This window comes from Bufo gargarizans, chromosome 6, assembly GCF_014858855.1.
Source record: "Bufo gargarizans isolate SCDJY-AF-19 chromosome 6, ASM1485885v1, whole genome shotgun sequence".
In the NCBI taxonomy this organism is placed as follows: domain Eukaryota; kingdom Metazoa; phylum Chordata; class Amphibia; order Anura; family Bufonidae; genus Bufo; species Bufo gargarizans.
In genome coordinates, this window is record NC_058085.1 from 156,052,756 (window position 1) to 156,079,882 (window position 27,127).

Consider the following 27,127-nt stretch of genomic DNA (forward strand, 5'->3'; position numbering starts at 1 on the left):
CCACTGCTATGCTGGACTGTCAGTTGGCGGATGAGTTCTGGAGGGCTTTGCCATACCCTCTCCAGCACTGGATCGGCCAGGTGTCTCCTGGTAATGCCCTTGAGATGGTCGACCTGGTGGAGCGCTATGAGGCCACCAGAAATCTACAGGGTGGTTCTTTTGGGAGGGGGCCAGTTAAACCCCGGAAATCTCCACCCTCGACCAGGGGGCTAGTGCCAGCAAAACACGCTCGGGATATACTCCCTACAGACCCAGCTCCACTGGTCTGTTGGAGGTGTCAAGAGTCTGGTCACATAAGGGCCGACTGTCCCCATCGGGGGGAACCCATGGACACTAACTTTGGCTACCACCCCTCAATGTATGCCAGGAGGCTGTGTGCCACCAATACCCCCGAGACAATAGACAATGGTCACCTGTGCCAGGTACAAGTGGGAGATACCCTGGCAGTGGCACTGCTGGACTCGGGGAGCCTGGTGTCTCTGGTAAGAGATGCCCTGGCGTAGCCCGCTGAATTTACTGGCCGAAAAGTCAGCGTTGTGTGCATCCATGGAAACTTAAAGGACTATCCCACCACCCTGGTGACTATCCACGGTGGCCGGCAGGTGGACTCATGAGGTGGCAGTCGCCACAAAGTTACATTATGAACTAATAATTGGGAGAGACTTCCCCGGCTAGGATAACCCTAGAAGAGTGGCACGGCTCAGGGGGGAGACCAGCACCCTGGGAATCTGAGACCGAAGGCCCAGCGATAGGGGTGGCCGCCACTTCGGTGGAAGAGGAGGAGACAACCCAGCTAAGTGTGATGGTGGGAGACGTGGAGGACTTGCCGCTGGGTCCGGAGTTGGCAGACCTTAACGTCTCCGGAGATAATTTTGGTACAGCACAGCACCAGGACCCAACTCTATCTCGAGCCTGGGGAAATGTGGTAGTAGTTGAGGGTGAGCCGCAACAACCGGGGGCCGAGTCTATGCTCCCCCGTTTTGTGGTTCAACATGATATGCTGTATCGGGTAAATCAACTATGGGGTGAGCATATTGAACAGTTGGTGGTGCACAAGGTGTATTGCAAGCATGTTGGAGTTAGTCCACAACATGTTCTTAGGGGACACCTGGGCCAGCAGAAAACGCAGGACTCGGTTCTACAGCGGTTTTACTGGCACAGTCTGTTCAGAGAGGTGGAAGAGTATTACAAGTCTTGCCCAACCTGCCAAATAACCAGTCCTCAACCACATTTCCGTAGTCCCCTGGTCCCTCTCCCGATTATTGAGGTTCCATTCCAGCGGATCGCTATGGATCTCATAGGCCCAGTACCGAAGTCCGCTAGAGGGCACTAAAACATCTTGGTAGTCCTGGAATATGCCACTCGATACCCGGAGGCGGTGCAGCTGAGACAAACTCATAGCAAAAGAGTTAGTGGAGATGTTTTCCCGAGTGGGCCTACCTAAAGAAATTCTGACCGACCAGGAGACCCCTTTTATGTCAAAAGTCATAAGGGGACTCCGTAAACTACTACATATCAAACAGTTGCGGGCGGACGTCTATCTCCCGCAAACGGAGGCCTGGTAGAAAGGTTTATTCAAACTTTGAAAAACATGTTAAAGCGGGTGGTGTCTAAAGATGGAAGAGATTGGGATCTGCTACTGCCCTATCTCAACTTCGCAATGCGAGAGGTGCCCCAGGCATCTACGGGGTTCTCACCCTTCCAACTGCTGTATGGTCGACATCGGTGTGGGTTGTTGGACATAGCCAAAGCGGAGTGGGAACAACAACCCACACCGCAGAAAAGTGTGATTGAGTATGTCACTCAAATGCAAGAGCGGATGGAGACAGTGTTGCCGCTGGTTAGTGAACATATGGAGGAGCCCAGGGTAGGGTCTATAATCGCCAGGCTCGGGTTCGGAATTTTAACCCGGGAGATCGGGTCTTTGTTCTGGTGCCAACGGTGGACAGTAAGTTCCTGGCTAGGTGGAAGGGTCCCTACGAAGTGCTCGAAAAAGTTGGGGAGGTCACCTACAAGGTACTCCAGCCTGGGGGGAGAAAGCCGGAGCAGGTGTACCATGTAAACCTGTTGAAACCGTGGAAAGATAGGGAGACCAGTACGGACAACAGCGCCCGGCCTGGTTTTCTGGGGGTAGAGTTTCCAGTCCCGCGGTCTGATACAAGGGAAGCAGTTGCCACAGTAAAGATTGCCGATAACCTTTCCTCTAAACAGACTCATGAAGTCAGGAAGTTTGTCAGCAGAAACAGGGATGTGTTTTCGTACCTCCCTGGATGCACTTCTATCATCTGACATGACATCATCACTGAGCCTCAGGCCAGAATCCGGTTGAAACCATACCGGGTACCCGAGTTGCGGCGACAAGCCATCTCAGAAGAAGTGCAGCTGATGTTATAGTTAGGTGTCATCGAGGAGTCAAGAAGTGAATGGGTCAGTCCAATAGTCTTAATACCCAAGCTGGACGGGACATTACAATTCTGCAACGACTTCAGCAAACTTAATGAGGTTTCCAAGTTTGATGCATATCCCATGACCGAGTGGATGAGCTTATTGAGAAGTTAGGCCAAGCCTGGTATTTTTTTGTGTTGGACCTCACCTGGCAGGTACCCTTGACGGAGGCTGCCAAGGCAAAAAACAGCTTTTATCACACCAGAGGGGCTGTATCAGTACAAGGTATTACTCTTTGGTCTACATGGCGCTCCCGCCACGTTTCAAAGGCTAATGGACATTGTACTCAGTCCACATTGTCGGTATGCTTCGGCGTACCTGGACGATATCGTTATCCAAAGTACCGACTAGGAAAGTCAAATACCTAAAGTAGAGGAAGTAGTGAACTCCCTTAGGAAGGCTGGCTTAACTGCTAACCCCAAAAAGTGTGCAATAGGGTTAGAAGAGACCAAGTAACTGGCTGGGGTATGTAATTGGGCGCGGAATTATCAAACCTCAGGTGAACAAAATTGAGGCAATTCGGAATTAGCCCCGACCTGTCACTACTCGGCAAGTAAAGTCGTTCCTGGGAATGACGGGGTACTATATGAGGTTCGTCCCCCACTTTGCTACAGTCGCCGCATTGACATTGACAGGCCTTTTGAAGGGATGCAAGTCAGCGACGGTCCACAGGAACGAGCAGGCGGAAAAGGCTTCCTCCGCTTTGAAGCCGGCCCTGTGTGGGTCCCCAGTTTTGGCGATGCCCCACTTCAAAAGGGAGTTTATAGTGCAGACTAATGCCTCAGAGGTAGGTCTGGGTGCTGTACTGTCAACAGGGAGGAGCATCCCATTGTCTTCCTCAGCCTGAAGCTCACCCCAGCCGAAACCAGGTATAGTATAGTGGAGAAAGAGTGCCTGGCTATCAAGTCTCTCCGCTATTATTTGTTGGGGAGAAAGTTTAATCTGGTGAACGACCACTCACCTCTCAAATAGATGTGCCAGGCCAAGGACAAAAATGCTCGGGTCACCCGGTGGTTTCCGTCTTTGCAGAATTTCAAATTTTCGGTGGAACACAGGGCAAGCCAGTTACTAGGAAACGCGGATGCCTTGTCCCGGGTACACTGTTTAATGTGTGTACACCCCCTCATGGTTGAACAAAGAGGGGAGAGTATGTAGAAAGAAACAAGGGGCCATCATTGATGGTCAGTACGTGTCACCGAGGTTCCTGGCAGTTTTTTCCCCTGAAGTGTCAGTATTGCAGATTGCAGTCAGACACTTCAGCTGTTTAGTACGGCTGTAAAGCTGATCCGGGACGGCTCTTACTGGGAGTAGCCAAAGTGCTGGGTGGGTGACTACTCCCCACGTTTCAGGCTCGGTCTTGGGAGGCTTATAAAAAGCAGTCAGCACTGTTAGGTGGGGTGGATTATCCTGCATCTCACAGTGAAGCTGTGGGGGTTTCTGCGTTTTGGGATCTGAACATGTGTGCTGTGCAAAAGAGCCGAGAGCCGCATGCTGGAAAACAGGCTTCTAAAGCCTGCTGGGGACCGCTGATGAAAAACTGCTAAGGCTACTTTCACACTAGCGTTCGGGTTTCCGCTCGTGAGCTCCGTTTGAAGGAGCTCACGAGCGGACCCGAACGCAGCCGTCCAGCCCTGATGCAGTCTGAATGGAGGCGGATCCGCTCAGACTGCATCAGTCTGGCGGCGTTCAGCCTCCGCTCCGCTCGCCTCCGCACGGACAGGCGGACAGCTGAACGCTGCTTGCAGCGGTCGGGTGTCCGCCTGGCCGCGCGGAGGCGTGCGGATCCGTGCGGATCCGTCCAGACTTTCAATGTAAGTCAATGGGGACGGATCCGTTTGAAGATGCCACAATGTGGCTCAATCTTCAAGCGGATCCGTCCCCCATTGAGTTTACATTGAAAGTCTGGACGGATCCGTACTAGGCTATTTTCACACTTAGCTGTTCTATGCTAAAAATAATGCAGACGGATCCGTTCTGAACGGAGCCTCCGTCTGCATTATTATGAGCGGATCCGTTCAGAACGGATCCGCCCGAACGCTAGTGTGAAAGTAGCCTAACACGGTGAATGTTTTTGTTCTGTGGACTCTGCATGGTGTAAACAAACACCAAAACTGCGAACTGTCATTTTGTTTTGCCTTCTGTGTGAATAAACACTGAACTGTTTAGGTAAAGACTTTGTGATTGCCTCTATACTGCGTCCGCTAACCTGCCTACCAAAGCGAATCCCCAATATAATATATTTTTATACGGCATTCTATTACATCCTGACAGACAGTGTGTACTAGGTGCCATAACAGGACAGGTCTGAGGGACTTCAGAAAGCCATAGTTGTTATTGGCCGTGGCCTCTGAGGGGTTCTAGTGCTGGGATACCACTAAACAGTTTGATGAGCATTCAAGATCTCTGAATGACAGAAAGCAGAGATTTTAAAAACTAAGTGAATCAGAACATATAAGGGAAATTTGTATGGCAAGAGCCACAGACTGGAGACCACAGAGATAACAGATCCAAAGATGGTCCCAGTCACTAGGATTATGGTCAGCCACCTTATAACAAGAAATCTGAAGCATTACACAGATCTTGAACCAACCCTTACACTTATTTCTATCTAGTCTGTCTAAAGGGCCCAATGTTTATATGCATCTCAAATACAATTCCATAATTCTGTCATGTAAGCCTTCCCTTGAAATTAGAGGATGGCAGCCAACATAATCAAAGTTGTTTTATGTTGCTGGATTATCACTTCATAAAAATAGTACAAGATAACAGGGTTGCTGTTGGTGAGGTCATATAAGGTAAGAGGTCTCGAACAGAGAGAGACACAAATGCCAAACACATTCTTCTTAAGAAGAAAAGCTGGGCTAAACAAACAAAATACAATCTGATCTTTCACAAAAATGCCCCATGTTTGGAGTTACACCTGTAGTGTGAACAATGGCGGTGTTCTGTACAAAGGCTGCAATTCTGTGACTGGCTTGTAGGAAGAAGAGGGACCAGACATACGTGATGTACTGTGGTTCTGACCAATGGCGACCCACCTTGAAAGAAGGCACCATGGATGGTCCACATTTGACATCACAATATCTTGTCTACCCTTGCCAGGAAGACAGAATGGGTCACCTTTACATTTAGGATGGCATTAGACATTATTAAAATGTTTGGCTATCATCTCAGAGATTACGTTTAGCAAGACAGAAAAAGCAGCACATTATTTAAACAAGCATGAAAAACAATCCAATGAACAGTTAGTAGCCATATTGCATTTTGAACTAACCCTCCAAAGAACATAACTTTTGAGGCTTATCACTAAACATCCGTTATGGTAATAAAGACAAGCAAGTTATAAATCTGGTACAGTAGAACATCATTCTTACCAGTTTGACACAGGGCAAATGTGGTTGTTGGACAATGCCATGGCATACCTGCAACACAAGATGTACAGATATTAGCTTAGTAATGTGCAGATGTTTAGGCTATGTACAAGTATCTGACAGTTTTCCAACAATCTAGTTTTCCTCATCCTAGTTTTAGATGTTATAAAAGACATCACAAGTCCCATGAATAAACTGGCAAGCACCGTGATACTCCAGTTACACTGGTCCCAGATCTGGACAGTCCCAAAGAACAGCAACAAGAGGCCCTTTACCACTTACCTTTCAACAGAATTTGTGCCACTAGGCCTTTGGTATGTTGGTGACCGTACAGGCTGTGGGAATTCTCTACCCTGTTGAACTTTACAACTTCTTGTAGTTGCACGATTTGCCCAATATAGCACTCCCAAAGTGGAAGGTGTTGGAAGACTAAATGCCTTTTTTGCTCATAGGGAAGATATTTTTTTCCCCTAGAGGTGTCTAGCAGTGGCTTACTCCCCTATCCAAAACACATGCGAACATTTGGCCAAGAGCGGAGCATTTGTCAGAGATCTTGCTAATGTGTATGGCCAGGAGTCTTGGATCAAGCCTAGAAGAGTGTCTGAAGATCGTACTGTGTCTCTTCAGGATAGGAGCAATATCCCCATGTCTATATAACCATAATTATCCAAAAGCACATACTACAGTATAACTTTATATAGTGCCGAAACTGAATTTCTACAGAGGTGTCTACAAATTCCCCAGTGGTAGGACACCATGGTGGTCAGGGTCAGACTGGGGTTCCTTGGGCCCACCAGAGCAAATTATTCACAGGGCCCAACCCCCATATCATCAATAAAGTCTCTAGTGGTAATTTACTGTCTCCAGGTGTTTTTTTTTTTCTCCACAACCTTTGGGTCTACTATGGTATCAGAGCCTCTGCCCACCAGAGGATCCTCTGTTACTCTGGTTGGCCAGTCTGACTCTTATGGTGGTGGTTTAGGGGACTCACATAAAAATATTTTCTTTTAACCATGGTGATACTGCTCACTCTTCTGGGTTAAGTTGCAGGAGATCAGTCACTTTCTTCCAGACAGCTCCTACTTTTATTAGTGTTGAGGGAAGGTCCTAAGCGTGCACGTCTTATTTACTACAGATTTTGAACCGTATCACCAGGCAACTTTTTCCCTTTGCACAACTTAGGGTATCCTCACAGCCCTCACATTCCTATGAAAACAGGCAGAACTTAAGTTTCCCAGAAATCTGCAGTAGTTGTGGTCACAGGAATGTTCCTGGCTTACTATAACTTTTAATTTAAAAAATCAACTGATTGACATGAAAGATGAATGTTGCCCTGGAATTCCTACACTAACATCAGGCACACAATAACGGAGGCCAGATGACCATTCTTCAGGAACAACAGGAAAGCTGTGCCTCTCTAGGATAGGAAGGAAAGAGGACAAAAGGATCAACCAGTCTACAAACTGTAAATAGTATTTTACCATCTACATATAGAAAAGGGCATGAGAACCGTAAATGGTATTGTAAACAGCCCAAAAAAAGAAAATAGCATGGGTCGCACATCCCCATGCTATGCAGTGATCTATTATTGTTTCTCGGCACAATTCATATTGTTTCTCAGTGTAAATAATAGTATACCAAGCCCTAATCTAAATAGCGTACACGAGGCATTAGTATACGTTTTGATCAAAATGCATAGGCCCACTCACCACACCAAGGCTGCCTCCACGGGTGGGTACCTACTCTAAGTTGGTGAAGTGCCACATGGCAACCACTGCTAAAAAATAGATGCTCCATAATGATTATTTCATGGGGAATGCAATTAGTTATTAGAACTGTTTAACTCTTTAAGACCTGCCCTTATTCAAAGGGGTATTCCAGTTGGTACAAGTTATCCCCTATCAATACACATAGGAGTTACATGCAGGACACTGTTTTGGGCATGGTGAGAAATTGTTTGATTGGATTTTGGCTATTGTTAAATTACAGTTGTGGAAATAACAATACTATGGTGAATTAAAGGGGTTTTCCAGGAGTTCGATATTGTGGCTTCCTCCTAGGCCAGTGATGGCTAACCTTGGCACTCCAGCTGTGGTAAAACTACAACTCCAAAGATGCCTCCCTTGCTTGGCTGGTCTCAGAACTCTGTAGAAATAAATGGAGCATGCTGGGAGTCGTAGTTTCACCACAGCTGGAGTGCCATGGTTAGCCATCACTGTCCTAGGCCAATGATGTCATGGTCATCAGTTACATGGCCTATTTGCAGCTCAGTCCCATACAAGTCAATTGGTCTGGGAGAAGAGAGCAGCACAATGACTCCTTAAAAACTGCTAATTGGCAATAGTGCTGGGAGCCGGACCCCCACCAGATACTAATGACCTATCCTGAGGATAGGTGATCAATATCAAACCAAGAACCTTTCATTATGCCACAGTATCTTATGAAAGTAAAAAAAAATCTAAGTAGTTTTGCCAATTACTGAATTAGTAAGAGTTCACCAATCACTGGAAAAATGTAAGACATCCCATTACCCAGTTACATATTTGACATGGGTGAAAAATAGAGATCCGGCATATAATTCTACTGTGCTGATCCGAAAGGAAGTCAAAAACCCTTATGAGGCAGGTGCCAACTGCCCCACATCAGAGGAAAAAAATACCACCAGACTGAATAAGGCTACTTTTACACTCGCGTTTGGTGCGGATCCGTCATGGATCTGCACAAACGCATCCGTTCAGATAATACAGCCACATGCATGGATCCGTTTGTATTATCTTTAACATAGCCCAAACGGATCAGTCTTGAACACCAATGGCAGTCAATGGGGGGACGGATCCGTCCCCATTGACTTACATTGTGTGCCAGGGCGGATCCATTTGCCTCAGTTTCGTCAGACGGACACCAAAACGCTGCAGGCAGCATCTTGGCATCGGCCTCCAGAGCGGAATCGAGACGGAAGGGAGCCGGATCCCTATCCATTCAGAATGCATTAAGGGAAAAACTGATCCGTTCTGGACCGCTTGTGAGAGCCCTGAACGGATCTCAGAAACGGAAACCAAAACGCTAGTGTGAAAGTAGCATCTCCAGAAATCTAAAACCTATACCTAGTACCACGAGTGATATTACCTTTAAAATGGGCAACCAGGACCTTCTTGAACTTAGAACTTGCGTCGAAAAAAAAAAGAGGAAATGTTCAGGGTTGGATTTTCCATAGTACCATGTGCTGCACTAATGGCAGGAGCCAGTGTTAAGGGCTGGATTCCCCACAAGGCATGTACTGCTCGCTGCAGACAAGAAAATAGGCTGCTGACATCCCTAAGTCCCTAAACATAAATCAGGGATATCATAAAAATATACTACATAGTTTAACCTGCACCAATAACGCCGAGCACACGGAGCAGACAAAAGTCATAGCAAGACTTTCTGACAATCAGAATAACTCACTGGGTCCATGATCCTTCTCTAGTAATTTAGGACTCATCACTTCTAACACTTGTACATTTAGAATGGTATCCCGGCTCCTTTTAAACTCTTTCAGTGAATTAACCACCAGAACCTCTGGCAGATAGTTTACGAGGAAGACGGATCTCAACTTGCTGAATCCTTTGTTCCTGGGAGATGAGGCATAATACAAAGGACCTGTGACCTCTCCTGACATGTCAGTTTTAGTAACTACTTGCACCCCCCATGTTATACAATTCTGCAGCATCTATTCTTAGGACTATGTCGTATGATTCCTACTAGAAGCTATGAATGAATTGCCACCGGTTAGCAATGAAGGTCCAGCTGGGTGTTACTAGTTGGGAAAGGGCAGTGGTTCCTGCACAGTCTGACACTGGCAGTACTGATTGGATACTGTGAGACTGTGCATGGACATACCCCAAATTAGAAATACCCAGCTGGACCTTCATTGCAAACTCCTACCAACTTCTAGTAAGAATAATAAAGGGGGTCATAAGAATAGATGCTCCCGAATTGCTATTACAAGACGGATGCAAGTAGTAAGGCTAGAGGTCCTCTTTACTTCCAATTCAGAGGATCTCAGCACACCATTTCTAAAGGACTCAGAAGCATTTCGGCAACAGCTCTCTACCCGTAAAGACTGAGAAATCTCACCAGGCAATGAGGGGACGATGAAACATGCCTGCACGAATAAAGCCCTCTGCAGTCTATCCCTTTCACCTGTCTCCTTGAAGCTCTCTTTGTTGTCACGCCACCTGGCATAAGACTACAGAAATTGAGAATTTGGCAACATGTAAAACAGAAGCTATATATGAAAGGCACTGGTGTGTCTCTTATTTTATACCACGTGGAGCCATTTATTTATTTTTATTAAATGGCCAGACAACTCCTTTAAGCCTACAGATAAATGATAAAAAGCAATGTTAAAGAGGAACTTTCATGTATTTTTTTTTTATTCTAGATAAATACCTTTACTATGCTGATGCTGCCACCCTGCCTGTTTTTTTTAAAATATCGCTCCTACACCCCACTGTGCCCCCCTGTTAATACTGAGCATCGCTACAGGGAGAAGGGGACGTCAGGGCTTCTCAATGGGAGTGTTCTTCTCCCGGGTTATGCCGCGATCCAATCACAGCGAAGAGCTTCACAGCCAGGGAGAATTGTCATACTGAGCGGGAAAACTGTGTGGGGGGGGGGGGTTTACAGTGGGGCGTAAGAGCGATAAAAAAAACAAAAAAAAAACAGGCAGGGTGGCAGTACCCCGCAAGTAAAGGTATTTATCTAGAATAAAATAAAATAAAATAAAAAAAAACATATTTGTCCAACTTCCAACCTACTCATTTCAGTATGACCAGCGAACCATCTAATGTGCATGGGGGCCCCCATATTCTCACGGCAGATGTCAGGGAAAGAAGAACTGAGCAATTGGACTTCAACATGCCCACTCCTTTGTCCTCAAGGAAGATACACAGCACCACAGGTGTCTGGTAGCAGCTTGCTCCCTTCTCCCCCCTTCAGACAAGGTAGCCTTGTATTCACGCCGACTGCATGCTCTTCCTGTATGAGGAGCATCCTTCACCTCCTCTTGTGATCAGTACATTAAGTCATTACACTGATATTTTTAGGCAGATGGTTCTATGACAGATTCCATGCCATGGACGCATTAATAAATCGCTGTCCAACAGAATTTTAACAGAATGCTCTATCTGCAATGGAACAAGATAGGACATTACAGGCTCCTTCATATCATCTTTCCGTTGCCCTCCCTCAAGAATTGAAATATTATCTAATACTCCTGAAAAAAATAAATCCTAGAAAACAGCTCTAAACGTTCACATTTTACAAAAATCTAACCTTTATCCAAACCTTTTAAAAAGATCCTAAGAGTCAAATTTAGCAGAGAACAATCGTTTCAGCCAATCGATGGCACAAGCAGTGGGGGAGATTTATCAAAACTGGTGCAGATGCCCATAGCAACCAGTGTCCACCTATCATTTTTCAGAGCGCCTTTGGAAAATGAAAGGTGGAATCTGATTGGTTGCTATAGGCAACTATGACAGCTTTTCTTAAAGGGATTTTCCAAGATCTAAAATGCCTCCCATATGCTTGGGCCCCTCACACAGATGGAGGCGAGGTAAGTACTATCTGTGTGAGAAGCCCAGGCATATGGGGTGCATTATAGGTCTTGGAAAATCCCTTTAACAACAGTTTAAATAAATCTCCCTCACTGTCATCAATCTGGAAAGAAGTTGCCCATTTGTAAAAACGTCATCTGATATGCACTAGTCCATGAACGTTCCAATAAATAACATTCCCATAAAGATTATTCGGCTATTTCCTGAAGTCATTGTATGACCAGTATGAATAACAGCTATTATGGACTAAAATGCATATGGCTGCATCAGTGTAATGACTGCTCACCAGGCATTTGTCTACAGGTTTGTTCAGCCATCGACCCACTTCTATCTAATGTGCATGGTCACCTTAAAGGGTTCTGCAGGATCCTAAAAAATGTCATTTAACTGTGTAAACCTCGTCCAGGGGCAGATTGGGAACTTAAAGTGGCCCTGGGAAAAAAAAACTAAGAGGCCCCATGTTGAAGGATTGTCTAAATTGACAGGAGGCAGGGTAACAAAAGCAGCCCCTATATGGTGGCCATCAATAGATGCCATTTTCTGTTCGCCTCCTTGTCCAGTTGTCTCTGACTATGCTACGGAGCAGGAGGTGAGATGTGGGCCATAGTTGAATTCAGAAGGACATGTGCGGTCTCTGGCCAGGTACATGAGTACTTAATTCCCACAGTGTTAATTACCACTGATAGCCTATTATGTACTCAGCCAGTGGCATAGAGGGGAGCTTTGGTGCCCCCCTGGGAATCTCCCTGTAAAGTATATGGCCAATCCGCCCATGACCTTGTTTATTGTCCTACACAGCATAATTGTGTACCCGTCTTCACTCCAATCTCCGTGCTTCCTCTGTGCTCCACCGTTCACATCCTGAACTTCCAGGTTGAGGGTGTAGATGAGCAACAGCCATAACACTTCCCATAGTGCTGTGTGCTGCAAAATCAGCCAGAAACGTAAAACGCCCACTACACCCTTCCTTGGACTGAAAACTCTGCCCACTACACCCTCTATCATTCTTCCTAATGTTTCCTTCCACACAGCTTCAATCTGACAAGCAGAGGACTCTGCACATTGCAAGATCACAAGGGTCTAACATCACGACCATTTGGGCGGGGATTCTAATAGAGGCCATCATGGGAGGCCTGGTCGTGATGTCAGAGGGCGTAGTCATGTGACCACTCTCTTGATCTCCGGAGTTACACAGAAAAAAATAGTGCCTCTTTGAAACAATCAATAAACTTTACTGTTCTACATTTGTCATCCTGGACATACCCAGTTGCGCCGCAGCTGATCCCCAGCCCTCCAACTACTGTTCTTGACTGTGCACTTCCGTGCCTATAGGGAGATCCCTGGCAGCAACGGCATACTGATATTCTACAAGCTGTTTTGGGTGTTGCGCTCCCAGCACAACACTAAGGGCTCATGCACACAAAGTTTTTTTTTTTTTTTTGCGTTCCATATACGGGCCGTATTTTTATTCCGTATACGGAACCATTAAATTATGAGGCATTACCTATTCTTGCCCGTTTTGCGGACAAGAATAGGCACTTCTATAATGGGCCTCCTGTTCCGGTCCGCAAATTGCGGAAGGCACACGGGCGGCATCCGTTTTTGCAGATCTGCAAAAAACGGCACAGTGGTGTGCATGAGCCCTTCGTGGTTAGCACGCTTCCCCAATATCTAGCGGTCCCGCCAATGAGCGCTGCTCTCCCCTCTTTTATTTTCCTATCCCTCCCCTGCCACTCTCAAGTGGCAAGGACAGCATTAGTAAGCTGCAGTGCCTGACAAGGGAAGAACAGGGAAAGAGAAAAATATGGATCTGGATAACCCCTTTAAGTGTAGCAAACATGTGAAGCTGCTGCATCATGTCTGTATAGAGAGGGACCAGGACTGGAGACTGGTGGGGGGACCAAGGAAGCGTTAGAACAGGAGCGACAGGGGATTGGTGGGTGTGGGCAATAAAAAAAAAAATATAATAATAATAATCTGGCTGGAAAACAACTTTTAAAGCACGATAAGTCTGTCAATCTTTTGTAACACTATTTGTTGCGTACTGGCAACTGTAACTATTCACACTAAGTGTAGAGTGATATATTGAGCGAATTGTTAAAGCTGCCAGTAGGCAATATACCAAAACGCCCACAAAAAGTGAACGTGTTTTTAATCCTAAACTATTGTTCTGGGTCTTTTTTTTTTTTTTTTTACAGAGTTCTGTGGCATAGTTTAAGGGCTTATGCACATGAACGTGTGCACCACGTGCCATGGACCGTGAATAGCGGCCTGCAATGCATAGGCACCACCCTTGTGGCCGCTGTTTGCGGACCTATTCACTTCAATGGGTTCGCGACCCACAAGATTCAGTCTGCAACACAAAAAATAAATAGAACATCGCACTGTCTGAAATCCCACTGAAGCGCTCCATAGTGCTTCCGCTCTGCATCTTGTGGATCCATTCAAAGGGATACAGAGTCCACACCGCCGATGCCGTGCATGAACCCTATGGGTGTGTTTCTTTGTTTTTTTAATGAATAAGTAGTTCTCCAAAAACATCACCACCCCTGTCCGGGGATTGCAGCTTGGCTCTATTAGAGTCAATGGGGCAGAACTGCAATAGCTAATGTTGGTCGAACTTCTGTTTTCAAGTTCGGTGTACAAGGTTCGGGATATCTAAGAAATTCCGTTATAGATTCCGCTACCACGGTCGTGGTAGCGGAATCCATAACAGAATTCTTAGATATCCCGAACTTGAAACCAGAAGTTCGCTCATCCCTAGCAATAACGCACACAAGTGGTATGGCGCCCCTACAGTGCTTTAGTAGTAATAAAGCCCACAACAGTACCTTTCAATAGTTAAGAATCCTACCATAATGCCCCCCATAGTATTAAAGCACCAGTGTGCTCCAATACTATATATTCCCCCTATAGTGCCCCCAGTAGTACTAATGCCACCTAGAGTGCCCTCAGTAGTAACAGTCTTCATAATGCATTCCAGTAGGGAAAAAAATGCCACCTTATAGTTCCATCATTAATACTAATGTCCCAATTAGTATTAATGCAAAAGGATAACTCAACTACTTACCGTTATGCCGCTGTCTGCGATGTGGTGCAGGATACAGGCCTCTTCAGGTCTGCTTCCTGACCTGCTGGGAGCCCAGCTGAGGTGATTACGATGATGACGTCATCCTGCTGCGTGCACCATCCTCTGACAGGCTTCAGACACTGAACGGCTGGCCAGGGAGACATTGGCTCCTGTGCCCCTCTCCAGCATTCAAATGTATCAATGTCCTGAGGAGAGCGATACAGTTGAATGTTGAGAGGCCCTTGCAACCAGCAATGAAATATTGTTGGATGCTACTGCAGTCCTGAGTAGACCCTCACCTTGCAGCGTGTACCCCCTGAGAACCACTGCCCTAGACCACCTTGGTAATGAATCCCTTCATTACTATGTCTAGAACACTAGGGTTATTAAAATTAACCTCTTTATTACCCCTCCCCCCCCCCCCCCCCACACCCACACCAGGGATTAAACTACAAACCACTCTGGACCACCTGGGACATTGCTAATCCCTAAACCACCTCGGACCACACTAGTGATATTCAATACTAACCTTTCAGTCACCTACAAGTGCCAACTCAAAGCTTAGTAGTTTTAGAGGTTGTCTAGGTCTTCACAAGACATAGTGGCCCCACATTCCTCAATGCAGATGGGCCCAAATTTTAGGTATCTGGACAGATCAGTAGCAATCATCTATTCCTGAAAAATTGCCCTGTGAATCACAGTTCTGACCTCCTCAAGTGTTCACACAGCAGCCTTGAAGCCTTAATCAGTTAGTATAATGGGGTACGCCAGTTTCTTTGCACTGTAACTGTACAGTGTCACATCAATAATAAAATTAGGTAAAATGTATACAAATTATAAAGCCGGACTACGACAGTGTACAAGACCATACATTTTGAAAGTTATATTTCACTTCCTATACATGACAGTACAACAATAATTCCATTATAACAATTCTAACTGTAAGGGGTCAAACAATGTAGATGCTGCCAATAGCAAGGCGTCTGGTGACCTCGCTGCTACAGCTGTATATAAACATGGAAATTTGCTGTCTCCTACTGGAGATAGTATCTGAGCATTTACGAGTGTCAGGAATGGCTGCTCCACAATGCCTTCCGTCTAGTGTGCAGTAATGGTTTATGATTGCTTACATAGTAACAGTTCAGCAATGGGAAGGACGCCTGCAGGGATGGGAAACGTTCAGGAAAATATATTGTCACGCACAGCTGGGGTGACATGTGGACCAGCCAGAGCTGTGTGTCATTAGGATTTAATGCTATTAGGCCCCATGCACACAACAGTATATTTCTTGTGGATCAGATGTGGAACCATTCAATTCAATGGGGCTGCACAAAATACGGACAGCACACTGTACTGTCCGCATCCGTATGTCCATTCCACCGGCCAGCGAAAAAGATAGAACATGTCCTATTTGCGTCCGTTTGGGTGTACAAGGATAGGACATTTCAACAGTAGTGAGAGAAAAAAAAATGGCGGCATACCCACAACCGATGTCTATTTTTCCGACCGCAAAAAAACATAAGATCATGTGCATGAGGCCTTTAACTGTGGGAGGAAACATACCACTAAGGCCAAGTTCATACCTCAGTTATTACGAAGCAAAATCACCCGCGATGCTAGGGAGGCTGGTCCCTGTTGCGGCCTGTTATTGGCAGCAACCCCCCCCCCCCCCCCCCCAGCGGTGGGATCCGGAGCAATGTGGGTGTCGGTGAGCTGGTAAGTATATTGTAAACAGGGGGACCCGGGATGGGGGGGGGGGGGGGGGGGGGGAAATCGGATAACCACTTTAATATTACAAAAATCACAAGGCCTACACAAATCATGGAGCTTTGTAGCAGAGGTCAGAATTGCCCTTCCCACACAATATGGTGAGGAAATATATGGTTATATATATTTTTATTAAGGTTTCTACCTCCCATATAATCTGGCAAAAAGATTAATAAAAGTTAAATATATCAGGGTGTCTTCAAACTCCAGAATGCTTAAGACTCCCCCCATATTCATGTCAGACTGCTGACTCTATAGATGAGTAAAGGGACTCCTTTATAGTATTGGAAAGGGGATGGGGCCATTTGGCCCCATAGTAACTAGGTGGTCTGCAACCATTTATGGTACTCCACTGATTTAGCGCCATGCCAGTTTTCAGATTTCCAGTCTCTGTATAGTGAGAAACAAGCAGACCACCCCAAACACCCTAGATACAGATATAAGTGGCACTTGTTCAGTTCTCTCCCATCTACCTTATAAATGATACGCTCACCACAGTGAACATCCATGATCCAGTGCTTATATTTGCTCGAATTTATCTATGAATTGTGTGTACATGTAGCTACATATGAATGTACTAAATCTAGTAAAACGGTTCTTGGATTAAAATGATAATCCTGGTTAGGCCAAGTTCACACCTCAGTTATTTGTTCGGTTATTACCATTCAATCAGTAAAAGAAAAAAAAAAAGTGAATACATTTTCTGTACATAATATGCAGATTCCTACTCAAATGTTAATATAGAACATGCAAGAAAAAAATAAAACACTGTAAAGTATGTAAGTGAATGAGAACGGTATTAAAAATGAGCAAGTTGGCAATGGAGAAGGCGTAAGAACTTCAGTGAATCCTGGTCTCCCTAGGGACATGAACAAACACTACGAGGGCCTGGGAGTGATCCAGCTCTCCGCCAGTACATTACCAGTTTTCCCCATTTAGATGTACAAGATGCTTTTTTGCTGAGTTCAATAGGAGGCTAAATAGCAATCAGGGAATCCTATGACTCAAGTAATGGATGCGGAAGACACTTTTCAAACAACCAAACCTAGTCAATAGTGGCTGGACTCAAAGAGCATCAATTAAGTAAACAATTCGCTAGACAAGAATACAGAGAAAGATCTACATATATGGTATCCGTTGTTTTATGACTGTAGGTGAAAAGATATCCTTTCATAAAAAAATTAAAGTTTTTGAGAAATTAATACTGATGTCCTATCTTCTGATCGTTGGGGACCACCATCGATCATCTGTTTGGTCCTGTGGGCGCCGCAGCCTAGTCCGTGCGCACCATGCAGAGAACCGTACATTGTATAGCGGCTGTGCTTGGTATCGCGCTCAGCACCATTCACTTCTATGGGGCCGAGCTGTGCCTAGGACACGTGATCGATGAATGTGTTGTCGTCCCCGGAGCGCCGCTGCCTTTTCAAACAGCTAATTATCGGTGGTCCCGGGTGTCAGACTCTCACTGACCAGAAACTGATGATCTATCTGGAGGAAAAACCCTTTTAAAGCGCAAAAAAAAAAATAATGTCATGTGTTGTATTAACCTGAACATTTTATTTGCCCAAAAATAGCTCCACTCTTGTCCAGTGGTTATATCTGTTACTGCAGCTCAGTACTTTCACTTGAAGAATAGGCTGTAATACCAGATAATTCCTATGGACAGATGTGGCGCTGTTGTTCCATAACCTAAACAATCATTACCATTTTAGAAAATTTATCGTGCAATCCTCCAGTACACTTCACTTCCAAATAATAAAAACTTTGCTACACAATGATTTTCTTTTGATTATATCCAACTATTTGTTTGCCATGGCTGATTACATGTACAGAGCCAAAGCAAATTTCCACAAGATAAATTTTCTGCCAGAAGTAAACCTGGGCATACACATTTAATAGCGGTCAGCTGAACGATGGAGGCCTTCAGGCTACCTGTATGCAATGTCTTAGTATGGATTTTCCGTAGATCTCGTCCTTGCATTGAAAAGGATAAAATCCACACATAAGAACAACATAAAGAATTGACCTGCTGCGGATTTCAAAATCCTGACGGCGTGAAAAGGCAAAGCGTACATGAGATTTGGGGCGATTTACCAGCCTTTGCTACATACACAAATACCAACAAACTGAAATTGCACTTGGCCATACATGATGCGTTGCTGGGCAAGAAGTCCTCAATTGTGTATGCCAGCTTGGCCGAGCATGCATATGTTCTAAACAGGCAGCGGGGAGTAGCCTGCTGCTAGACACCTCTGGCAGCATTTTAGCACCCCAAAAACAAAAATCATAGGGTAGATGAATTTCAACCACCTGATCCTGATCTCCCCGACATCTATCGTTGGCACTCCCATACACTGCTTGGTTCAGTCAGTATTTCTCTATGGCTAGCTTAAAGGGGTTGTCCTCTTCTGGAGACCCCCCTCCACCACCTTGCCTACATACATGCTCCCCACCACAGGCTTCCAGCTCTGCTAGTCCACACCTGTCGCTTTGGGGTCCCCCTCTCATCAATATCCAGCCAATGACTAGCAGCAGCGGCACATGTCCCCTATGCGTCACGTCATGGCTCTTGTAACACATGGAGGACACATCACTGCTGCGCCAATTTATAGGCTGCAGTGGCATACGTGACCCCCCCCCCCCTACCGGATGTTGACTAGCAGGACCAGAGCCTGGCAGTTAGGGACCGAAGGAGCCGAGCAGGCAAGTATGCTAGTCTCCGCAGATTTGGCCAAAAAGTCCTCTGAAGGTGGACAACCCTTTTAAGAAACTAGAAAGAGAAAGGCCTTTGAAAGCAGCTATTAAACAAACGGGGAAGAAATGTATCTTGTTTATGCCTTTCTAGCAAGCACTTAAACATGTGACTGTCAAAGCCTTTTCTTCATTCATCATTCAAGATATTCCAGAGATACACATTGCCTGCAAGAACATTTTATACCCTTTTATGAATTGCCAAAGTTTGATCTGAAGGAAGCCGCAGGCCTCCCGTACAGAGCAGAAATTGTATTAGAGAACTATTAGCCTGTGTTACTCTCTGGAATATTCAGCCACTCACTCACTCACACAAGTTATTAGAGGTGAGAGCCATCAGGGGTTCAGCTGCCTGCAGATTCAGAGGGTGGATCCCACATTACTTTCTTCCTTCTTCAGGCCCCCTCCTATAAACCAGTCCAATAAAAGCAAGAGAGAAGAGAGCAAAGAAAATAGACAATCCGTCTTCTGTAGCGAAACTTCAACAGTCCCAAAACTGATTTCCTTGAAATGGGAACAGGAGTTCAAGTTCCAGCTTAGATCTGATGAAGGAAAATCCGGTTTCTAAGAAAAAGGAAAATAAGAAAAAGGGTCCATCCTCCCCCCATCATGAGGTTTCCTCACCGTTTACTTTAGCCCTCATGTACACAACCGTATTTTTGGTCCATGTCATGTCATGTCCAGATTCATTTTCCCACGAAAAAAAAAAAAAAAAAAAAAAAAAAAAATTGAATCCAAATCAGCCAAATCCAGTCATAGGATGTTGCTGAACTATCTTTTGCTCAATTCCATCTATATTTGCTCAACGCGTTTGTACACTAAGACCGTGTGTCCTCAGGAGCCCAAAAGCATAGATAGTCATTATAGTTACTGAGCCACTTATTGGGTCATTTCCACAATTTACCCATGGGTGGTGCCTGCCCTTTTATATGAAAATCTGTAAGGGCTTAGACGCATGGCCATAGATTCGATTCACTTTTTTGTGGATTGGATGAGGACCCATTCATTTCAATGCACCCTATCCTAAGGAAAGGTCATCAATATAAATAACTCGGACAACCCCTTTAAGGCCGTGTGCATGACTCCTAACACAGTAAAAGCTATGTAGATGAGATTATCAAATTCTCATCCACACAAGGAAATTGACCTGTGGTGCAGATTTTGAAATCCACAGCATGCCAATTATGTGTGGACGTTCAGTGTAGTTCTCACCCTTTGCAAAGCAAAGGGTGAGATTTGGGGCTAATTTGTGTCAAAAGAAATATATGCGGATTTTGGTGCGGAAACACAGCAAAAACCTCATGAAAACCTGTACGGAAAATCGGCAAAAACTTCACTGCTGTGTGCACGTACCGTCATACTGACCAGGCAAGTTTATCAGTCAGATTTAAAAACAGCCCAACTCGATCTGGTTAAATCAGAAGGAGGTTGGTCGGCCGGTGAAAGGACTGAATGGAATGAGCTCATCTCTCCATGGGCGCCATCCTTCTGTATCACAGGGGATGGGAAGGTAGGGAGAATAAATGCTAGGCAATGCACTTGATGGATGGTGGCATGCAGCGGTGGCTCGATGAGGGGGCTCCATTTGTTATAGGAACCACATTATTTTATGTACATTCCTGTTTCAGGTTCTATCATATAATTAAAAAAACACCACAAACTAAGGGGGGTTGTTCACAATTTTTTTTTAACCTACCCCCAACACACACTACCACCTGTGAAGGGAACCTTACTTGCCTACTCCTTGTTGTTCAGTTCTAGCTCCATGGGTCCCAAGATGTCTTCACTGCAGTTTTGATTCCTGCATGTAAATGTTCTGCATGGACTGGGTCTTGTGCACCGCTGCAGCCAATGGCTGTCGCTAACCCAGCAGTGAAGTGCTATTTGGGGACAAGTCATCGCCGAGGCCAGGCATTGGCTGAGAATCCAGCAGCTCCCAACTTGTGGGGGGGGGGAAGTTTAAGAAAAAGAAATCATGAATAACCCCTTTATTCAAGAAATTGAAGATTCAAGTGCCTAAATCAAATGGTCTTGAAGAAACTGAATTCAAAAGGTTTGACGAGAGACCTTCAAAAATTTTAATTGTTAAGCAAGGTAGATGCTTTTTGAGGGGTTGATGCCTACTGGCCATACACATTAGACCAGGCATCCTCAAACTGCGGCCCTCCAGCTGTTGCAAAACTACAACTCCCAGCATGCCCGAACAGCCTACAGGTATCAGGCTACAGCAGGGCATTGTGGGAGTTGTAGTTTTACAACAGCTGGAGGGCCGCAGTTTGAGGATGCCTGCATTACACGAATGTCAGCCAAACAGCTAATGTGCAACTGGGGGCATTATTTTTGGGAGCACATTGCCATTTACACAGCGCAATGTCCTGACAAACATTTTCAAGCCAGTTTTTGCCATAAAAAAGCAAGACCCCTTTTTGTGACTCTAAACGCCTGTGTGGCAATATTTCTCTATATTATGTTGCATGGGTGTTTTTACACCATCCTCGCCACTTAGGAGTGGCGAGGGCCGGGTCTTCGGCTCTGGCTAATTCACTATAATTTATGCCTGAAACCGGATAGAAAAAGTAAAAACGAATCCAGCAAGGGGCTGGAATAGTTTTTACTCAAGGCGCACAAACTGCTAGGTGTGCCTAATATATAACAAGGTGCACGCCTCGTCATAAATTAGGCAGCACGGGGACGAGCGGTGGCATCAGCGATCACCCCTCATGCTGGGGAGGACCTCACTACAGGTAATAGCAGCGGGCGATTGCTGGGAAGGAACTCTTTCTTCACAACAATCGCCTGCAGAATGGGGCTGTGTAATACAGGCTTTACTAATCTAAGTGATAATGAAGTGATTGGTAAAGAATGGACAAGATAAGTAGCTTAAAAACAAAACGAGTGCAAAGACCAAGGACAAGACCCTCAAGTGATTTAGAATCAAAGCAAAGTGCCATAAACGCTAGGTCCACAACACATTTGTGGAGGATCGGCCATGTGGATGAGCCTCAATAAAAAAATAAAAAAATAAATGAGGAAGTCCGCTAAACCTTTAATGTAGCATTTCTTTGGGAACACAAAATCAACACGCTGCTTGTTAATGCATCTGGACAAGTTATTACTTCCAACTATCGGAATTTAGCTCCTCATTCCTTCAGAAATCTGATCCTGACAGTCAGCGGGAAGTCTCCGAAGCCTTCCTTTTCCTATTCAGACACCAGACTGCAGAGCCTGTAGGCAATTCCTCGCACAACGCCTGCTTTCAAGTGTCTAATTAAACATCTGCATGTAGACACCTCCAAGCACCTAAAAGTATGTTCACGGATGGTCAAATTACACAGGACACCGCCATAAAGATGCTCATTTTCAGATCTAGGCTCATGTACAGACATGACAGTAGACACCACAAAAAGACCAGTTTCCGTTGGGCTCAGATTTATCAATTTGCTTTAGGCTCCATTCACACATCCGCAATTCTATTCCGCATTTTGCGGAACGGAATTGCGGACCCATTCATTTCTATGGGGCCGCACGACGTGCGGCTCCGATCCGGAATTGCATACCCACACTTCCGGGTCCGCAAAAAATAGAACATGTCCTATTCTTGTCCGCAATAGCGGACAAGAATAGGCATATTCTCTTAGTGCCAGCAATGTGCGGTCCGCAAAATGCGGAACACACATTGCCGCTGTCCATGGATCTGCAAAACACACATGGATGTGTGAATGGACCCTAAAAAAATTAAATAATAATTTGCATACAGCGAGTCCTTATTGACAGCAGTCATGTATAGAGACCGGTGTAATGGCCAAGTATTAAGGCCTCTTTCAGACAGATGATCATAGACTCGTCCATCTTCTAGATGGGGAACACAGATCAGTTTTAAAATTGGCCGTGGATGAATGGAGTCCGTTTTTTCCAGACAGACGACTTCATTTGAATGAATCTTATGGGAAACCCTACAAATAAATGTAGAGAAAGCTACGATTTTCTCAGCACAGACCAATGGTGCAGCCAGAAAGTCACCCATGCTGGGACAGCACCTGGAATCAAACAATGCCGGTCTGAACACCTCCTAAAGGAGTATTCTTGCTAAGATATTAATCTTTGGTCAATTCCAATGAAAAACTTGTAAACCTAAAAAAAAAAATTGTAATGTTCAAATATTTATTTGTATAGTTTGTGTACAATCTATAAAAAGCCTAAACCTTACTAAATACGTAAAGAATTTTTTTGTTCATAATAGTAGAAGTTGCGGAAGACATTGATACATATGACCTTCATGATAAACACGGTTTCCAATAAAATTATGTAAAATAATGGCATTGGGGACAGTTGGTTGCTAATATCTGTATAGTGATGCGGAATATAGTCGCGCTATATAAGTGCATACAATAAATAAATAAGTGCACTGATACAGATGGCAAATAAGGTTGCGTTCACACCTCTGTTGGAGTACAATACTGAGGACATTGAATATCCGGTCTCCCAGCGCCCTGCCGATCAGCTGTTTCATTAGGCTGTGGTGCTCTGTTGAGTGCTGCGGCCTCCTCACAGTATACCAAGCATCGTACTGTACATTGTATAGGCCCATTGACTTGGAGACTGAGCACCACATAGGCCATGTGACTGGTGCTCGGAGTCCTGCCAATCAGATACCTATGACAGGTCATGGAAAACCCATTTAACAGCCTCAGTCACAGATTTTCACTAAAGAGACCCAACAGATTTCATAACTGATTTCATTTCTATCAGGTGAAGGTTCCGATACTACTATTACAATCGTTTCTCTGTTCTTATATCAGCCATGAAAAATTGAATAAATACCGGCGAGGTGAATGCAAAATTAGGCTTCCTTCATGTTCCTGCTAACTGTATACTTAGAAAAAACATCATGCCTAGAGCATGCTGCATTTTATCTAAAGTCCCAAAACTGTTAAAAAAAACAAACAAAAAAAAAAACACTTTACTAAATACTTTAAATCCATGTGAAAAATCCACACACAAAAAAATGTAAAATAAAAAAGGTTTAGAAAAACCCACACAGAACCATCTTGAAAAAGGTTGGTTGATGTCCATCTCTATCAAACGTGTTTTTACTTTCCCATGTTAAAGCAAGTTGCTGCAGCAATCCTGTGGATGGGGTACCAACTAATCCATCCGACCCTCATGTCCCCAAGGAGGCATGTTCAGAGTATAGTCGGACTGTCCCCGTACAGAGTAGTCTATTACTGAGAGCCATACATATCTGACATGCAGTTGTAGGTACAAATAAGGCCCCGTTCACACGAGCGAGTTTTCCGTGCGGGTGCAATGTGTGACGTGAAAGCATAGCACCCGCACTGAATCCTGACTTATTCATTTCAATGGGTCTGTGTACATGAGCGTTTTTTTTCACGCATGAGTTCGGCGTTGCGTGAAAAACGCAGCATGTTCTATATTCTGCGTTCTTCACGCAGCCCTGGCTCCATAGAAGTGAATGGGGCTTCAGTGAAAAACGCATTGCATCCGCAAACAAGTGCGGATGCGATGCGTTTTTCACTGATGGTTGCTAAGAGATGTTGTTTGGAAACCTTCAGTTTTTTGTCACGCGCGTGAAAAACGCTTAAAAACGCATTGCACCCGAGCAGAAAAAAAAATTGAACAACTGAACGCAATTGCAGACAAAACTGACTGAACTTGCTTGCAAAATGGTGCGAGTGTCACTGAACGCATCCGGAGCCAATCCGTCACGCTCATGTGAAATAGGTTCTTTCTTCCTGAAGCAGCGCCACTCTTGCCCATGGGTTGTGTCTGGCACTGCAGTGACTATGTGGTGCAGATTATGGAAAAAGCAGACCCTTTTGTGTATGCTCGGATCATCCTTTTGATAATTGCACGACTTTACAAATCCATACTACTGCTAAGGGGTCCGCCACAAATCGCTAATGGCTGTGGAGCAAAAAAATAAAAGTTACAAAAAAGTGGGAGGTTTTCTTCCAGCAAATGGAAAACACACAGCAGATCAGGTCATCAGTATCTGATAGGTGGAAGTCTGACACCCGGGACCCCCGCCTCTCGCAGTAGCGCCGCGGCCTTCTCTCAACTTGTCCTAGGCCAGTGGCGACATGTTCATGCATCACGTGGCCTAGGAGCACCGTACAGCGCTGTTCTTGGCGAGTTGTGAGAAGGCAGCAGCGCTCACAGGAGCACCAGTGCCTTCTCAAACAGCTGATCGGCGGGGGTCCTGGGTGCCTGACCCCCAGTGATCAGATGCTGATGACCTATCCAGAGGATAGTATCCAAATGAAGAGTGGTGGCAACATCTCCAATCCATGAGACAGTACACAAGGTCAAATAAAGTGCAAGGACCATGTAGCCGAAACATCGCACTTGCACTTTATTTGACCTAGTGTACTGTCTCATGGACCCTGTGTGAATAAACTTTTTGGGGATTGAAGATGCTGCCACCACTCTTTATTTGGATATTATCGTGTTAAGGCTACATGCACACGACCGTTGTGTGTTTTGCGGTCCGCAAATCGTGGATCCGCAAAACACGGATGGTGTCCGTGTGCGTTCTGCAATTTGCAGAACGGCATGGACAGCTTTTAATATAATTGCCTATTCTTGTCCGCAAAGCACGGACAAGAATAGGACAGGTTATATTTTTTTTGCGGACCACGGAACAACGGATGCGGATGGCACATGGAGTGCTGTCTGCATCTTTTGCGGCCCCATTTAAGTGAATGGGTCCGCATCCGAGCAGCCAAAACTGCGGCTCAGATGCAGACCAAAACAAGGCCGGATCTGGGGTCTTGGACTGGTTGATGCATTCCTAGGAAATTCGTGAGGTACTATAGTGCTTTTACATGTATTGCAACTCCATTTTCCTGTCTGAGATTTGCCCAAAAAAATTCCCTTTGCTGGAAGGAAATGCAGCATAAACCCAGATATATTCTTGCAAAAACCCGAGCACAGCCGTGATGTGTGGCAGCACCCCAGGACCCTAACATTTCTAATAAGATTACTATATAATCATCTTCTGCTTATCCGTCTACATTAAAATCTTTTACCACTGATACATTGTCTCAATAACAGAGACGCGGGATAAATACTGACAACGTGAAGCTGCTGGAAAGACATTTTTACACGTCAAATCAGAGAGAAAATGCCCAAAAAAAATAAAAATCTGGCAAATGAAAGGAACAGACAAATACCCAACCCAATTCTTGGAAATATGAGGATGAGTCAATCGTTAGCTATGTATATTAAGGGTGTACGGACGTTTGTAAAATAACAGTTGGATTAAAGAAGAAGGGATACAATTACATCTGCATCTAGTATCTGTCAAAGGTCTCATGAACGGTCGTGCAGGGTCCAGGAAACACAGCCTGGGTGTCGGCCACAGCTCCCTGACTGATGGCGGGTTCTCCAACCCAAACGCACTGTAATATAGTGATTTACAGTCAGTTCCTATCTGGTTGCAGGTCTATCATACTGTACCCACATCATGTAAGCAGAGTACAGTTAGGAACTCACGGCATTAATAATCATTATGATACAGTGAGTTCATGTCAGAACAGATTCTGCAGAATTGTTAATACACGGGAAATGCACGCACTTGGGCCGAATGCACGCGGCCGTGAGCGGTCCGTGGAACCGCGGCCTGGATTCCTGCTGAGAGCAAGAGCGCACGGAGTCATTGGTTGCTATGATGCCGTGCGCTCCCTGCTGCCGGCGCCGCAATGCAGTAATACACTGGTATAGATCTATACCAGTGTATTACTAACACAGACATATCAGGAGAGGTCCTCTTTAAGTGCACTGGAGGCAACGTTTCACTATCAAGTGCTCTCTACGTTTTGCTGCTTCACAGCCTCTCACCTCTGTCCTAAGGCCTCATGCACACGACTGTATGCATTTTGCAGTCCGCAAAAAAAATACAGATGACATCCGGGAGCATTCTGCATTTTGCAGAACGGAACAGCTGGCCCCTAATAGAACAGTACTATCCTTGTCTGTAATGCGGACAATAATAGGACATGTCCTATTTTTTTGCAGAACGGAAATACGAACATACGGAAAGGAATGCACATGGAGTAACTTCCTTCCGAAAAAAAACACGGAACAGACACGGAAAGAAAATACGT

At 45.1% G+C, this 27,127-nt stretch overlaps 1 protein-coding gene across 1 annotated transcript in view; it reads right to left on the reverse strand.

The window, feature by feature from the left end:
- The window catches only part of LOC122941205 (transmembrane protein 150A-like), a 123,168-nt gene that overhangs the window by 79,723 nt on the left and 16,318 nt on the right, over nt 1–27,127 (reverse strand). Inside the window, exon 2 of the mRNA XM_044298269.1 lies at nt 5,820–5,867. Within this exon, the coding sequence (XP_044154204.1) occupies nt 5,820–5,867 (48 nt within the window). The remainder of the gene's footprint in view (nt 1–5,819; nt 5,868–27,127) is intronic.